The sequence below is a fragment of the Pollachius pollachius genome (genome assembly GCF_949987615.1).
Source record: "Pollachius pollachius genome assembly, chromosome: 9".
Taxonomy (NCBI): domain Eukaryota; kingdom Metazoa; phylum Chordata; class Actinopteri; order Gadiformes; family Gadidae; genus Pollachius; species Pollachius pollachius.
The window spans coordinates 7,781,581-7,800,265 of record NC_136942.1 but is presented as its reverse complement, the minus strand read 5'-3'; the positions used below and the strand labels follow the sequence as shown (position 1 = coordinate 7,800,265).

The window sequence follows — 18,685 nt, the reverse complement described above, 5'->3', positions numbered from 1 at the left end:
GGGAGAGAAGCCAGGTAGCGAGGTAGAGAAGTAGAGAGAGAGATGAGAGAGATGGAGAGAGTTGGAGGAAGACACAGAGTAAAGAGAGAGAGGAGAGAGAAAGAGAGCGCAGAGTAGCGAGGTAGAGAAAGAGAGAAGAAAAATTTGAGAAAGAGAGTTAGAGGAACACACAGGGAGAAAGCAAGAGAGAGTGAGAGAGAGAGAGAGAGAGAGAGAGAGACAGACACAGAGAGAGAGAGAGAGAGAGAGAGAGGAGAGGGAGAAAAAACATCCTGTGTTTTGTCTCTTATTTCCATGCTGTATCCTCGTCAGCGGGCTGTTTCCGCGGTTGTGTTTCCTTTCCATCCAGGGCTAAGTAGGTGTGACTGGCTCTCTGGAATCTGTCCCTGGGCGCCATCCTCAATTAATTAATTGAAAGAGCTCTTGGAGAACATGCAAATTTAATGAAGCAGCGCCGGGCTGAGGAGGGGCGGGGCGGGGCGGGGGTGTGGGTTGTTTGGCAAATGATGGGCTTGTTAGGAGCGAGAAGAGGGTTTCATGCTCAGGCTCAGGCACACTGCAAGGCAAGCAATTGACCTTGCCTGGTGGTCCGGAGTGATAATTAAAAGATTAGCCAAACCCCAAACCAGCCATCGGATACGTTTCGTTTATTTTCTCGCTCCCTCGCTCTCTCTTTTGGGGTTTTCAGTCTAACAACCATTATAAAAAAATAAAAAGGTTTTCAAATAGGAAGGAGTTAAGGAGAAGAACGGAGAGCTGCACTGGCCGTCAGCAGGGAAACGGTGACCATCACAGCCCGCTCTATGATCTGTCCTGTCAATCACGGCCCTATGATGACTCGCCCGCCCGTACATCGGGGGCGGTGAAAGTGTCTGTACTATGTGGTCTCGCGGTGGGGTATCTTTCTTTGTATGCTTTTGCGGTGTGGTTGTGTGGTTGTGTGTGTGTGTGTGTGTGTGTATTTGTTTGAACATGCACTGCCCCCATGGGAAATAGGACATATCATTGAGAAAGGTTAAGAGGGCAACAGAGGTGAGCGTTTGTGTGTGTGTGTTTGTGTATGTCTATGTGTGCATCTGTCTATGTGTGTGTGTGTGCGTGAGCTTGGGTGATTACATGCTCGAATGCGTATGGGCATCTGCTTGCAATGTATTGATATAAAAAGGTAGACATGCATTTATAAATGTATGGTTAGAAATCTATCTTGATCCCCTGTAGGCAAAAGTGCTTCACCCCATTACACTGCCCCTGCAGCTTGTCAGGCCAAGACCTGCCAAGACCTGATGGACCCCGGGATCAATCCCTGGTGTCTTTGGAGCATGCCTACGGGGGCCCGGAGACGCTCTGGGTCAAATCAACCACCTCAGACTTTGATTAAGCGTTAAATATTAGGAGAGCTCATTAAATAGTGAATTATGTAGAATGACATTGATTTGTTTCCTCTGCCCCCCCCCCCCAACTAGAGATAATCAATAAGCAGGGGCCACCAGGAGAAATTAAGTACTGGGCTGCAAAGGTCAGCTGTCAGCCTGGCTCTCTGACCTCTGACCTCTGACCTCCCTAGAGGCGACCGTCTGTCGTCTCGTTTATCCCCCTCATAGATAAACCCTGCTTCACCTCAATTTATTTTCAATGACATTTTTAAATATTCAAAATAATGGAAAAGAGGGGAGAAACAACTGCATGTTCCCCCTGGCTGCAGTCCGTCCTCAGCTGTGGTCTGGAGAGAGAGCGTGGTTGGAAGGCTTGAGCCCCGCTACTGACGAGAGACCCTCGATGACAAGTGTTCTCTAAAGTCCTCTGGCTTGTTTCAACAAGAGCTCCCGTGTCCGCCGGGCTGGTTTAGTCAGGGTGCTGCAGTGGAAAAGGGTCTAGTGGGCTTGTTGGAGGAAGTATGTCCGTTTAGCACTAACCCAGTGCTCCGAGCTGGGAACAGATGGCAGGAAGATCAAACCACAACATCATAATTACAGCACAGTTATGGCAAAACAAGACAAAAGGCTTGAGTTCCACTTTCCTGCCTAATGTCGTTGTACTTTTCTCTCCATGAGTGTGAAATGGCCTTATGGAAGATCACTCATAGCGTGGAGTCAGATGTGAAGGCTTTTCAGAACACTAACTACTATCCAAAGGGTATTATAAACAAGATGTATTAGAGCTGAGAGTGTGTGTCTTTCATTTGTGTTGTACATGCGTGTGAATCCCCAAAAGAACCAGGTGTGAATGTGCATGAGCTTTTTACTTTTGTGTTATGAGATGTGTGCACCCACAAATGCACGTACATGTGTGTGTGTGTGTGTGTGTGTATGTGTATGTGAATATGTGTGTGTGTCGGTGTCTTCTCCAAGGCCTATCTCTTGCAGTGCCTCGTAATTTACTGCCGGCCAGAAGATGAGTTCTTCCAAAGGCCCGTCGTCACTGCAGTCTATCATAGCCCAGCTAGTGATCTGCTACCAGGAGAACTGCTGCAGAATTGCCCATAAAACTGCTTGCCTGCTCTATATTAATTCAGCCGGGGGGCCAGGTTCCAGACCTGTGAAGGACACCGCCTGTCTGTGGCCTTAATTCAAACACTCACAGACACTTTATTTGGAAAATGCAGTGCGGTCTGCCTTCACCATCATCTCAAGAAGAGGATGATGCTGGAAAATGCCGGACACAAATGGTTTGAGATTATTGTGAAAATGTAAAAACATTATCCATTAAGTGGATCTCATCTTAGGACAAATTTCACCCAAGTTGCATAATGTTATTCCTTAAAACATTTATTTTTTAATTGACACACAAGGATAAGGGGACCAATGACACAAGACAAACTGCTCTGATATGGCCCGACCAACAAGTTGTGAACTTTAAAGCAGATGCCCCATGAGGCCTGGGACTCGCTTGGAGAATCTTAGCAGAACGGCGGTCACTGAACAGGCCTCGGGGCCCCCTTGATGTCAAGAGGGGTGTAGCGCTATACTTTAGATGAGAACTTTGAGGCTTTGAGTCTGGAAACTGGTAAGAAAGTGTGTGTGTGTGCATGCACGTATTGTTGTTGTTGTGAGACCCATCCCCTGCCAGCTGGAGTGTGACTGGCCCACATTGATAAGGTCAGCCATAGGGGCCATTTTGTCCCTTATTCAGGGACCCCTGCCAATCCCACTGTCATCTGCACTGGCACTCTGCTGCCTCACTGTTTAAGCCTGGGAACATAGAGGCACGGACTCACACACACACACGAATGCACGCACGCGCACACACACACACACACACACACACACAAGCACACATGTCTATGCACACACAACAATCAACACACATTTTGTCGGAAAAACGTGTTTGCTGGCAAAAGCCCGAAAGAGCCAGCGAAAGCCGTTTTGGCTGAGGGCTTGTTGTCGGAATGGAAGCTGTACTTAAACTACTTAAAACTTCCTTGGCAGAAGCCCTCTTTGTTTTGTGAAAGCTGCCGTTTAGAATTTTATCTAGTCACACCAGGAATTCACCGAAGACATTTTGCTACTCAAAACGTGTTTCTGTATGTGATTTGTTTTGCAATATTTAATTTGTGTTAAGGAAACTCTAAAATGAAAATGTCCAACTGTGGTTCAATTGCAACCACTTACTTTCCATTGCCTGAGTCTGTTTGCGGAGAAAAAGTTTTAAATATGGACATCAGACCTTTGGAATACGAAATCATGTTGGGTGAAGTATATTCTATACGGTGTATGTGTGTGTGTGTGTGTGTGTCTGTGTGTGCTGCAGTGACTTTGAATGGGGCAGGGTTATTGGAACTCTCCCTTCTCCCTGCTAATTGCATTTTGACTGATTATCATCACCTGGCTGTAAATCATCAAGTGAGTGCAGAGAGCGAGAGTGCGAGCAAGATGTGTGTGTGTGTGTGTGTGTGTGTGTGTGTGTGTGTGTGTGTGTGTGTGGATGGATGTGTGAGAAAGAACGGCATAGCATTTGGAAGAAAGAAAAAAAAGGGAATTTGAAATATAAAAAAAGGTTGAAAAATGTAGAAATTTCTTTGATTGTCAAATTTACAAAAAAAAGGAATAGGACATATACAACAGACAGACAAACGGATAGAACTAGCAGACAGAAATATATAAGATAGATAGGACATATCCAGCAGACAATCAGATCTAAAAAACTATAGGAGATATTATGCAGACAGACATATAGACAGACAGACAGAAATACCCAACATAGATAGGACTTATCCTGCAGACAGACAGATAAAAAATAGATAGCAGATATCCTTAAACAGACAGATAGATAGACAGACAGACATATATACAATAGATAGGTGATAACCTTAGCCAGACAGATAGACAAACAGAAACACATAACATATATGACCTGTTCTGCAGAAAGACAGATATCAAATAGATAGGATCTTTCCTGTGGATATCGTGTAGACAGACCAGCACACAGACTCAGACAGCTGAATGTCCTATCCCAGGCTAGCTTCTGGTTTCCTCCATCTGGAGTGAGTTCACAGCGATTTGTCTATGGGGACATTCCTTGTGCTAACTGGACGAGAGGGGATACAACTCTGACCACATCCTCACCCTTGATCATAGTTGGACTGGGTTATAAAGTAGCTTCATCTGAAGGCAGTACCAATTCATGAGTAGGGATTATTCTGCACAACTGTGCATTTGTTTGAGGCACGCAAGCACTCACACACGCACGCACGCACGCACGCACACACACACACACACACACACACACACACACACACACACACACACACACACACACACACACACAAACTGAAACGGTGCTTGGTTTTCATGAATGAATCAGTAGGCAATACTTGGAGAAATGAGGAAAAGAAAAGAAAACAACAGGATGAGAGTACAGCGATACGTCCCTAGTTTCACCTCGTCTCTACCATTGTGACGGAGCAGCTAGTGCCTCATCCTGTCTGTACCTGCAGGAGATCAGTCCATGCCAGTGATGTACCAGATGAACCCCAGGTGAACTGTTAACCTGGGGTTGACCGGGCAGCAATGGCAGAGTTGACAGAAAAACATAAACTCTCGAACCCAGGCACACATTTCTCTTCTCGTTCTCGTTATCTTGGTACGCAGAATAGAGACAGCAAGAGATAGAGAAAAGACGGACAGACAGACAGGAAAAAGACACAGAGAGAGAAACAGAGAGAGAGAAGGCAGTGTGAGAAGAGAGAGAGAGAGAGAGAGAGAGAGAGAGAGAGAGAGAGAGAGAGAGAGAGAGGCCCTTTCTCAATCTTCGTTGTTGTCTGTTCTTGTGTTCTTGTGTCCTTGTCAAACGCTATGTTTTGGGGACCAAGTACAACACCACAAATACATAAGAATGCACAATCGCACTTCGCAAAGTGCAAAAGAGTCAAATTAAACAACTGCACCTTTTCAGAGTCGAAAAGCTCCACAAGCGCTGCGGGGCTAGCTAGCCAGCCAGCCGTCCAGTAACGCCCGCTCTCACCCCACAGACCACTGCAGCCCACGGAGACGATGGACAACAATGGCGGAGGAAATCAATCCAACAACTCAATATCCTATTGTATTGTAATAAAATACATTGCTCTTTATTATCATAAACAGACGTTACATTTTGAGTGTATAGTTATGGAGTAATCAGCTGAGCTCCAATCGTTTAGGGTGACAAAGCCTGGTTTTTATTTTGGAGGACTGCAGGGGGCCCCTGTGCTGGGGGTATTGCGCAATAGCAGTATCCTCTCAAACTGTCAACCGCGTTCTGCGTACCCTTGACCTCTCTGGTTAATTCTTCCAAGAACGACTATCACCAAGACCGCAATTTCCATTCTTCGTCCATTCTTTGCATTCTTGGAATTGAGAAAGAGAGAGACAGAGAGAAAGAGAGATATGCAGACTCACAGGAAGTTGACACAGCCGGTGCCGGGTGGGGGGGCGATCCAGATGAAGCTGAAGCTGCTGGAGGGCTGGTGGCTGACGTGGGACGCCACCACGCTGCACACAAACTGGGTCCCGCTGAACTGGCGCTCGGGCATCACACCGGCTGGAGAGAGAGAGAGGGAGAGAGAGGGATAGAGAGAGAGAGGGAGAGAGGGATAGAGAGAAAGAGGGAGAGAGAGAGAGGGGGGGGGGGGCGAGGGGGGGAGAAAGGCGAGAGAGAGAGAGAGAGAGAGAGAGAGAGAGAGAGAGAGAGGGGTATGTCGGTCAACTCATTCAAGTTTTCAACATTCACTTATTCACTTAGTCAATTAATGTCTAATGATCATGTCATTGAAGTTGAAACAAATGAATAAAAAAAACAGGGTTAGGGTTAGGATGCAGTGAAAGGCCTTTAATGCCAGTAGGAATTGCCACATCTGAACATGGACAAAAAAATTCTCCATGCATGGTTTTCCACAGGAACGCTAACACCATCCCACACTTCCCCCTCGTCCCCTCCCCTCCCTCCTCCTCCCCCCTCCTGCAGTGAGGGTACACCGGGGCTCTTATTAATGGCACCCTCATTCCGGGCTATGATTGCATGCCTCAAATGACATAATGTCACCCAATCGTTCCTTGGTTCCAGCGCCCTCCGCTGTGCGCTTCAGAGTACAAGGGTAGGGCCTCTGGGTGGTGTCCATTAATCACCCGACCAGCAGACACGGGGGGAACACTTTAAACTCCTCAATTATTTACAGAGCGCCCTGATGGCATCGCAGAGCGTCTGATGGAGACTGAACATTCGGTATGGCACGGGCAACACACCCGCACACACACACACACCCGTCTCACACACATACAGACAGACAGACACATACAAACACACAAACACACACAGACACACAGACAGACACACACACACACACACACACACACACACAAACACACACACAGACAAACGCACGCACACATACGTCTCAAACCAACAGACAGACAAAACACAAACACAAACACAAACAGACAGACAGACAAAACAAAAATAAAACAGTCAGAAACACAGACAGATAGACACACACACACGAACACGTTAACAACAATAGGACACAACATTGACACAGAACCACAACGATCCTAGGAGACACTGAAGGGTACATCTGTATGTGCAGTGCACATCTGTATGTTCACGCTTAGCCTGCGCGTGTGTGTGAGAGGCCTGATGTGTGTGAGATTTACGAGGCGTTGGGCAGGGGCTATTACCATGCTGAAGGCTGTTTGGTGTGTAATAACAGAGACCTAATCACTCTCTAATGGCAACACTGTTCTGCAATCACCTCCACTCCATCTTACTGCCTTAATGGCCATGATTTACTGCTGAACGCACGCGCACACACATACACATGCATGCACAAGCGCAGTAGATGTTTTTACCCTTTGTCGTATAAAGCTAGTTTAAGAATGGACGTTAAGCATTCACCACGGTCTGTTTGTTCTTTTCAAGTAATGTATTAGCAGGGCAAGACAGGTTTATTTAAATAGCACCATTCAAACACAAGGCCTTTAATAGGGCTGTTTTTTAAATAAGATACTAATACAATTTAAAAATACTACTTTTTTTTAATTGAAAGTAGCATACAAAATGTTTTGAGCCCTGATTTAACAGAATAAAGTGTTGAGCCCCAGGAACAGTAGGTAGGTCCCTGATGACCTGAGAGCTCCAGTGGGCTCAGAACACACAATCTGATCAGAGATGTATTATGTTCCTGACTCATTCAGTGCTTAATGCACTATAGGAACATTTTGAACTCAGATATAGCCATCTTTCTGCCTTCTCTTCCTTGCTGACTCTGATTTTCCATCAGTAATTCTTTCTTCCTTTGCATAATTTCTTCGTTCCATCTTTTTTTCCTTTGTTACGCTTTCTTTGGCTCAATCTATATTAAAAACTTTCCTTCTCTCATTATGTCCTTCTCTTTCTCTCTTCCATCTCTATAACTCACCACATCAGAACCTGCTCCTGCTATAGCTTAGAAATATTAATCCACAGTTGAAAGAGCTGGGCTGTTGCGATACTGTGTTTGTCTGAATAAATGGAACCCATAGCACAGACAAGGCAAGGAAATTACCCAGCTCCATCTTTACATAGCATTCAGGAAAACATGCTGTTGCATTCCTATAGACACACACACAAGGACATACACATGCATGTAAATCCCCACAAACACACACACAAACACACACACAGACAAACACACACACACTCACACAATCTGTCTCTTTCTTTCTCACACACACACACACAGACAAACACACACACACACACACAAACACACACACTCACACACATACGTCACACACACACACTTGCAACGGCCATTTCCATAACAATTCTGTTGCTGTCATAAGCCACGCAATTGCATCTGCGACCAGAGATGTTGGGGGAAAGCGCTAAGCCCTAAGTGTCCAATTTGACAGCGGGGCTGGGAGAGGGGGAGGGAAGGGAAGGGTTGTAAGTCGCAGCACTCTGGTCTGTCATCGCAGCAATTTGAGACTCCCGACAGATGTGCATACTGCAAGCAATACAGGAGACACCATCTACAAAATGGTGGAGAGAGAGGGGACCGGGGAGGTTGTTGTTGGAGGGGTAGAGTCCCAGAAGTGAAGAGATCAGGCGAAAGAGAAGGAGATGGGGGTTTTGGCATCAGAGCGACGGAACAAGAAACTTTTCCAAACATACTTTCCAACTCGACACGGAGTGTGCTACTGTATATTTTTCTTGTCTGAAAGTAATATTTATACTCTCAAATCAAGAGCAGGCATTGAACATCTTATTATTTGGGGGGGTTGGTGAATAGCCACCCATCTTTCAGTTTGTTGCATAAGGTGCTTTTTACATTCACAGTGATGATACAATGTCCATGGGCCGTTACAATACAAGTGGCTGAATTGAAAGGAAATGTTAATCAGATCTGTTTGAAATGAAGTTTCCGGAAAGAATTAAAAAAGCGCTGGAGGACAAGCGAACAGGAGTACACATTGAGAAACTAGAGGAACGCGATCAGACGAATGAATGAAATGTTGAGCATCAGGGCTGGGGAGAGAGGAGAGAGACAGAGAGACAGAGAGAGAGAGAGAGAGAGAGAGAGAGAGAGAGAGAGAGAGAGAGAGAGAGAGAGAGAGAGAGAGAGAGAGAAAGAGGAATATGGAATGAATGAGAGAACGAAATGGCTTAGAGAAATTGAAGGTATTGGTGAGAGGATGGTGAAGATGAAAAGGCTTGGACCTGATGACACCCAGTCCCAATGGCAAAACACACACGTGCGTGCACACACACGCGCACACACACACAAAAACACACACACGCTGACCAGACACACACACACACACACACACACACACACACATACACATCTGTGCATTTGCCTCTGGGTACATAAACACACACGCACACACGCGCACACACACACACACACACACACACACACACACACACACACACACACACACACACACACACACACACAAACACAAATGCAAATAATTTGTTGCTTTTATGTTTCTACCACTGACGTATAGATAGACACCTCCTTCAGATATTTTACAAAGGAACAGACATGTGGAGGCCGGTGTTTCTTCGGGGAAAATGGTGGCCAGTTCATGGTCGATGGTCGATGACAGAGAAAGAGAGATGGAATGAATGAAAGACACCCGAGGGAGAGGGAGCGAGAGCGCACACAAGACAGAGTAAGATGGGTAAAGTTATATAAAGATAGATAGAGAACAAAGGAGAATTGGAAAAAGCAGGGACAAAGGAACGAAATGCAAACAATAGATCTTTTCAATTTTTAATCGGCATAATCTTTCGTGCTTTGAATTGTCATTGAACACATTTTTTTAAAGCCCTCTGTGTCCTTGTTAGGAAACATTCTATCCTGTTGATATTAAATTCTCTATTGAATCACACACTTACTTTCTGAATTATCTGCCTATAAATGATATTTTATTATTATTTTATTATTTTTTGTGATAGTTCATTATTGGCATAGAGGACCGTGACCTATAACGGACAGCAGTCCAGCTGCTCAGCGATGCACACCAAAAAAAGTGTACCCTTGACACATTGACACTGTCTCCCAATTAATTAAGACAATAAATAAGTAAAACCAATGTCCGAAGGCTGGTGATTCAACAGTGTTTCCCCCCCTAACTAGGGCCATCGTCTGACTAATCATCCCCCCTAATAGGCTCAAAGTGACAAGACCCAGGAGCTAGGGCACCAAGAACCCTGATGATGTATCTGCCATGTATGTCACATTAGGAGCTGAAGAGGTGGTGTCCTATTCAATAAGCCCCCTGAAGAGGACCTGGGGGGGTGGGGGAGGATGTTGTCACACAGATACGCACACACGAAACATACACACACAGAATTTTACACACAAACATACACACACAAACAAACACACACGCAACACCATCATCAAGGGTGTATAGTGTTAACAGAAACCTACAAATACACAGGTGCTCTCTCTCTCGCTCTCTCTCTCTCTCTCTCTCTCTCTCTCTCTCTCTCACAAACACACATATTCACACACACACACATACAAATATGTGTGTGTGTGTGTTTTTGTGTGTGCGTGTGTATTTCTTGCAAATGGGCTGTCATGGGTGATTAATTACCGGGGATGAAGACCTGCCAACTCCCACGGTATAGCTGGCCCTGGCGCGGCTCACAAATATAAACGCACACCACAAATATGAACACACATACACACACACACACACACACACACACACACACACACACAGACACACACGCTTGGGCGTAGCCATGTATGTGCGGCCAGAAAAGGCCAGGCCATGGGCGTGTAAGGATTTTAAGGGTCATGTGTCGCTGGTTTGGAGGCTGGTGTGAACGCATCAATCTCCACTGGAGAGGCTGTGAATCTTCTAGAGCCATAAAAAGGGAAGTGGGAGGTTGACCGCCTCTCAGCCATTTATATTTACTCCTCCCCTTGGGCCCAGAAAACACACATCCAACCGCTTGTTCCTTCCTGAACCTCTTCTTGTCCACCACTCTTACTTTGAAGAGCTTTGGAGTACTCTCTCCGCCCAGGCTGATCAAACCATCGTCTCTCCTGGCTCCACTAAAACATCCATTGCCAATATCAATTACCTTTACCATTTACCGTTAATGTGCCAGTGACAAACGATAACAATAGCAGTCGAACTTTGTGCTTTGTATTAAGACATTTAGAAAAGCAGATTCAAAGTTATATGGTCCACAAACTAACACAAATTTAATCCAAAAGATAAAAGTGCTTTATTGCCATTGTTTAAATGTGTGGCAGGTGCACTCATGCTGAAAACTCTCTTGCAGACTTTTTACAAGGAGGTCATTTTTACGATGATTTAACCACCCACACCAGTGATATCCTTAAAGTTCACATGAAAGTGAATGCAAAATGTGTTCCATTGATACATATTGCCCTGCCAACAGAGCAGATTGGCAATGTTGCTTCAGGACTGGGGTAAGCTGGATGTACGCCTGGTTTCCCATTTCACCAGTACCGTTTAGTTTTATGGAGGCCATGGACATCTGGCCATAATCACAAAACTGTTGGGCTTCAAATTGACCTCCAGGCTGTCCTTCAACCACAGACGCAGCCATGATTCGACAAGAGAGGACTCAATTTCCAGTTTGTTTGACAAGGGAAACAATATCGATGTTTTAATGATATTTTCGGTCAATTAACTATTTTGCTCCGTTGTTAAATTTGTGGGGAGTCACTTCATGTTTAACAGCTTTTACCGAACAGCTACCTAGGGTCACTTCATGTTTTACAGCTATCTCATACCATACTCAACTCTTTTTGTTCTGATGGTGGCAAGCAGGCTGTTGCCTACATCATTCTTTATTCTCATTCTAGCTGAAAAACAGACTGAAATGGACGAAGATGCTTTCAGGGATTCTCAACCGTCAGCTGTCTGTTAGTCCAACCCTCACTCCACAAACTTTATCATCACAGGGTTCAATGCAAAGATAAAACCAAAGCACCAACTCATGAAAGCGATGCATTATAATTCCAGAAACATCCAGTCGGTAAACATATGCTCCTTCACACCCAGACGGACTGCAGAATGCACTCATGTGCAGGATCATCTTCTGGAAGCGCTAATGGAAATCTCCAGGGTGAGGAAGATTTCTTTGATTGAGTCTTTGGGGAAACCGTTTCTGTGGTGGAATTCATATTTCTCTCCAGCCGACTCTTTTAATTAAACACAGAGATGTGGGGCTCATTTTAAAAAGCCACGATCGATGTTTATGATCCTTCGCCTCCAGGTTTGTTGTGTGTATGTCTATCTGCGTGCGTGAGACTGTACTCTATTGAACCAGTAATTGCCTCATATTTGAAAGTGATTTGCAAATAGGAATCCACCGCATTCCACCCCAGACAATTTCAGATGCAGGGCTATTAGGACTCATATTTCAGGCGGTAATTCTAAAACCCTGTCATGAACCCACTGGAGCATTAACATGTGTTATTAAAAGCCTGTGAATGTATGGGAATGTGTCATAAGCCAGCATTATGCTTCCGTCAACGGGTCTAAATAGAGGTTCAAACAATAGCAACATAAGTGATATATCACACCAGTTCTGACAGACTGAGTCTGAGGCCCCACACGCTTTGTGGCAATGAATGGCCTCATACCGTGTGTGTAAGTATACGTGGGTGTGTGTGTGTGTGTGTGTGTGTGTGTGTGTAAGTGTGTACATAGGAAAGAATGTGAACGTGTATCGCCACAGCGGGACGTGGGTATTGTGTGCCAATGCAACACCATTTTTCCGGTACCACTGTCTGCTGCACACACAGCAGGTCTCCGTGGTGCGTGAGAGCCGGCCCAAACTCTGACACGCCATTGGCTGGAAGAAGGACTCTGTCTCAGCACCTGCCAATCTCAGTGCAATAGGGCCCTGCTTGGCACAGCTCTGATGATGGCAGGGGTCTGGCGCGGTCTTGCCAGCAAGAAAGCTGTTTGTTTACACGGGCAGTAGAAGATGCCACTGGCCAGAGGGGGAGATGGGGGGCTGCAAGACTGTGAGAACCAGAGTGGGCTTTTAGAGCATGAATGAAGAAAAGATCCCCAGGCAGCGAACAGCACCTGGACATGCTGTTGTGATGGTCATGTCGACCCGTGGTTGTGTGTGGGCACCGACGTTCAGTGTGTTGGGATAATAATGTGAGAGAGAGTTTGTTGTCCGGACGGACTGAGGCTCTGATCGTAGGACTTGTCTCCAAAGCAACAGGAGCAGCTAGGGTTAAAGGATGGCGGCACGTAGGCAGCAGACATTTGGACTGGAACACTGTACCTTAGTTGGCTGCGACAGATGGCCTAGCCACGACGCTACTCCCCATCTTCATTCATTGATAACGAATCCTTGTCAAGGAACCAAAAGCGAAAAAAGTCATGGATTGCCGGACTTGTTATGAATGCACTATATCTCTTGTGATTTACTGAAGAAATCATACATGCGTGAATGAATGGACGTAGCTAGTTGGCTAGTTGGCTGGCAGGACACCCTTGTCATGTGCCTCCCTGTCAGCCGACAGCTAGCGCGGTCCAATCAAACGCATGTCCACGGATAGGCAGTCAATCTAACACCTCGCATCATAAACACACACTAAATGGTTCACCGGTTAAAGCGCGTCCCATCAAGGCACAGTCCTGATCACAGCGACCTGGGTTTGATTCCTGCCCGTGGTCCTTTGCTGCATGTCCTCCCCTCTATCTCCCATACCTTCCTGTCTGTCTCACTCTATCATAAAGCCTCAATATCCAAAAAATAAATTTATAAGAAAAAGAAAAACCCACACTAAGTGTGCTGAGCTGATTTTCCTCCCGGTTTTTATGTGTCATAATTGAAAAAAAACGCTGAATTATATGTTTTGTATCCAGAACTGGACGCTAGCCTTCCTGCAACCTGACAATCTAACTCCAATATGACTCACACACACACACAAACACACACACACACACACACACACACCCACACACCAACACACACAAACCTAATCATGCAGATACACATTAAACCACTCACTCAAACAAATATCTCTTCCGTTCCCATCCCGCCTCCTGGGAGGGGAGCCCCACCTGGAGAAGATGGGGTCTCCACGTTCTCCACGTTCCTCGGACCAGCCAAGGCAGCGGACGTCGCGTCGAATCATCAGGGTGAGATTGTGAAGTGCATAATTGGGGCGACGACAGAGCTTGGCTTAGCGACGGGTAGCGCCAGGACGACCGGCAGCCCCCCGGCACCCAGGACCAGCTTAGCATGCTGGGTGGCAAAGTCAACCAGCGCCTCCCTCGACCCATCTGACACGTCCTGGAGCACCCGGGCCCACCACCAGCCACCCCTGCGTACACACAGACAGCCGTCCATCGCCCGATAAGCCCAGGAGCTGCTGTTCTACAGTGTGTCTGTGCGCGTCTGTGAAGTTGGCTCCCTCCAGACGCCAGGGCTAATTTGATTTTTAATTTGACGCGACTCCTCGGCTAATAGTTTGAGCCGCGGATTAATTAATCTGATTTGACTCGTGCTAATTCGCTGCGCCCACTCCACAGCCGTGAGTGAAACAAACAAGGAAGCACGCTGCGTGGTCCGTCCGCACCCTCTCTCTCTCGCCCTCTCTCTCCCTCCCTCTCTCTCCAGGGCTCGGCCCTGACACACATGTTGACGATCACACACATGATATTCCATGCCCTGTGTTGACAGGTGAGGGGAGCGCTGGCCGAACGGGCCGGCGTCTCTCATGTAGCACGTAGCGTGTGTGTGTATAGCGTGTATGTTTCTGCTTGGTGTACCGTGTGTTGGTGAGGGGGTTTGGAGGTTGGCGCTGGGCCCGCTCTGACAGAGCTGTGCTGCGAGGCTGTGAACTAATCACGGCAACAGCCCGTCTCTCCCAAGGAGGGCCCGCAACGACGCGAAGGTCAGCCAGACATTCTCTCTCTCTCTCTCCCGCTCTCTCTCTCTCTCTTGCTCTCTCGCTCGCTCTCTCTCACAACTAAATATGGGTCAGAAAAGATTTGGGTGAGCTGCTCACAGAGAGCTGCCTTTTGGAACGGACGCACTCATTCCTGATGGTTTGAGGTTATTTTTTAGCATGTGAAGGGCCGGATTCAGCCCGGTGGTCTACAGGGAGATGCAGATGGAGCCGCTGTTCGGTTTTTCCCTCTCTGCACAGATCCAACGTGAGCACTCCGACAGTGTGCTTCTATTACAAATTTAAAAATGAATAGAGGGCAGAGTGCAGTGTGTAGATGCCATGTACTCTGCGGAGAAGACCAAAAAAAACAACACACTTTTTCTGTTGCATCCCCCAACCAAGCGCACAGATGCCCACACACACTCGCAAGGTGCATCCCGAGGTATAGATTGCAAATACTGTGTTGCGATATTTTTTTACATCACAAGGGCCACACAAGAAAGCAAGTTCAAAGTCAGTTTGCCTCTGTGCTGGGATGATGCAAGCAAGCTGTTGTTTTCAGAAATGTGTCAGCCGTCTTTCAGTCAAAGCATTCTTTTTGCTTTACTTCTGCATCCCCCCAACCCACCCCAATACCAACCCTGCTGCACTCTTTTCCCTGGCATGCGACCAAACCCTTTGCATGGCAGAAAATAACAGCGCTCCGCTCCGGAGAGAGAGAGAGTGAGAGAGAGCGAGAGAGAGACCACACATGGAAGGGAACAGCCTACGCTCAGCGCAGCTCGCATGGAAACAACACCAGCCACATATTCCATTCCCCTTCTCTCTGCAGCTCTCTCCAGCTCACTCCCCACTCCCTGAACTCTCCCTCTACCTTCCCTAGTTTCGAAAGACATTGAGATGCAGAATAAAGACTCGACCGAATAATGACATCCATAAATAGGAACACATGCACAAATGCACATGCAGTCACCGCATCCTCTTCACACACACACACACACACACACACACACACACACACACACACACACACACACACACACACACACACACACACACACACACACACACAGAGCTGAGAAATAGCATCTGAGACTCAGCAAGCCTACCCAGGGTGAAGCGTAACAAAAACATGTCTGGGACACAAGTGTTTAGAACAAAATATGCACGGACAGGGGCCGTGCATGTTTATTTTCTATACATATTCATGACAAGTGCACATACATATTATCAAAGATGCATGCACCTTCGCACCTTAACCTCATGAAGAGGGAGGTATTGTGCATAGACACACAGACGACACGCATAAAAACACACACTCCTTCGGTTGCAAACACCCCCTGCGGTGTGTGTAGTTTGTTGGCTCAGAGTTCAATTGGAGGACTATGTATTTCAAGACGGCGAGCATACATTTGGAGCAGCAACGCCAAGTCCATGAGCAGCAGCCGTAACAGAACAGGCCCGCACCTCTCCCCACCATCACACCTGGAAGGCACGACCTCTGGGAGGGGAAGCTAATGCACGGACCAGCGAGCCGCTGGGGGTCGGGCAGAAGCTATAAATATTAGATAACATGCTATGCTCTATGAATTCTTTGAAGGCTATACGCATGTGTGGAGGAGCTTACATTGCTGTACTGAGTGTGATACATTAGCACCCCAATGGTCTGCTGAACTTTTAAGCGCCCCCAGATGTCCAACCGCCTGTTAAGTTAACAGGTGGCTCCCAGGTTTTTGAATGGGAAAAGTTGGGGTAGAGAGAGGGAACGAGATGAACCAAACTTTCTGCCTCCTCATCTCTCACCTCCAAATCACGGTGATCTACGGTGAGTCGGGCTGAGCTGTTGTTATACCGCCTCTCTGCTGCAAAGAGCAGAAATCACCCTGCCACCCATAACCCTGACAGCGGCCAACAGCTCATCCCATCTCAGGCATCAATGAATGATTCAGCACAAGGCAGGGGAGATGGGTCGGTGGCATCCTCTGGATCCACCCAGCCCTGTGCTTTAGGAGGATTCAGGAGGAATTATGGCTCTGGGTCGCAGTAATGACCAGCTTCATAAACAACCCCGTCACCTTCTTATTCTGCACCATCACCACCACCATCACCGCCACCCCCACCACCACCACCACAAACACAGCCACCACCACCACCACCACCACCATCACTGCCACCCCCACCACCATCACCACAAACACAACCACAACCACCACCACCACCACCACCACCATCACCGCCACCCCCACCACCATCACCAAAAACACAACCACCACCACCACCACCAATACCACCACCAGCACCACCACCACCACAAACACCACCACCACCACCACCACCAACATCTCAACAGTCTGTTTGGGGCTCACAGTCACAGAAAGAAATACCAACAGTTTGGTGTGGGAGCTTCCCCGGTTGACATCAAAAGTGGCAAACTCCTTCAGTTTCCAAGGTTATTATTATTATAAATAAGGCTTGTTGAAGTGCTCGCGTGGCAGATGAGCGTCCTCTGCGGGTCTCAGCGTGAGCTCGTGTATGTCGCTGGAATATGAATGCGTTGCGTTACGGGGGGATAAGTCTTGTGAGGGAGTGTGTGAGCTTTAATGCGAGTGAGTGGATACTGCATGTGTGTAAGGTATGTGTCAGTGTGTGTCAGTGCATGTGTGTATCGGTGTGTTAATGCGAGAACGCTGGTACTGTTTTGTGCATGTACATGTGTGAGTATGTGTGTGTGTGTGCGTCATTCAGCGTGTGCACCTGTGTGTGTGCACCTGTGTTTGAGTATGCGCCTCTGTTTGTGTGTGTGTGTCGGTTTGTGCATGCGTGTGTGTGCCTCTGTCTGTGTTTGTGTGCGCATGTGTATGTGTGGGTTTGTGTGTCGGTGTGTGCGTGCGTTTGTATGTGTGTGTGTGTGTGTGTGTGTGTGTGTGCATGTGAAGTGGTCTAAGCGGCACAGTCAGGGAGCTGTCAGCAGCGAGTCAGAGAGCAGGCTGATCAGAGGGCCGCGCTACGTTTGAAGTCTCCCAGGGATTGACAGCTCCTCTCCCCATGGGAACCCCTTCTCCTCCTCCCCTCTCTCCCCCAGCCCTCTCTATCCTAACCCCCGGTCTCCTCCTCGTCTCTCATGCCTCTCTCTGCTTCCCCATTGGTGGAGGAGGCTGCAGAGGCGTGGTGCTCAGGAGTTATTAGCCCTCCGCCCTCCTGGGACCCTTGCCGTGTTTGAAAAGCGGGTTAGGGGAAAAGAAAAATGGATTTCATTTATTCACTTTTTTTTTCTGCAGGGTGGGGAACCTGTCAGTTGTTCTCTGTAAATACCAACATGATGCGCTGTCATATCTCATCGGCTGATTCAATCTGGCCGAGTGGCAGAAGGACCCCCACCCCCGGCCCCAGCCCACTGCTGTGACAGCCGACCTTCAGCTCGGAAATAGATGATTGTGTGTGTGTTTGTGTGTTTTTGTGTGTGTGTGTGTTTGTGTGTGTGTCTGTGTCCGTGTGAGTGTATGTGTGTACTGTGATTGCCTATCTCCGAGACCTGCCGTTCCCGAGCTCCGCCTCCTCCACAGGTCAAGGTGTCTCTAATCGGTCCGTGCATGAGCGCGAGCACCAAACCCATCCGTCATGAGCCCGCCCTTTTTGTCAGACAGCCAGATCCGTCGCTCGCAAAATGGTGGGGGGTGGGGGGCTTGTCTCACAAGTGAGACAACTGCCAAGCGACGGAAATCGCATACAAATATGCAAATGATCGACAAAATAAACATCACTGCTGGCAAACGAGCCATCCATCAACAACACCGTCCCGGCGGTGTCAGT

At 47.4% G+C, this 18,685-nt stretch overlaps 1 protein-coding gene across 1 annotated transcript in view; it reads right to left on the bottom strand.

Annotated features, from left to right (window-relative positions):
* reln (reelin) overlaps positions 1-18,685 on the bottom strand; it is a 104,082-nt gene that overhangs the window by 62,967 nt on the left and 22,430 nt on the right. Inside the window, 1 exon segment of the mRNA XM_079742684.1 lies at positions 5,874-6,015. Coding sequence (XP_079598810.1) covers positions 5,874-6,015 — 142 coding nt within the window.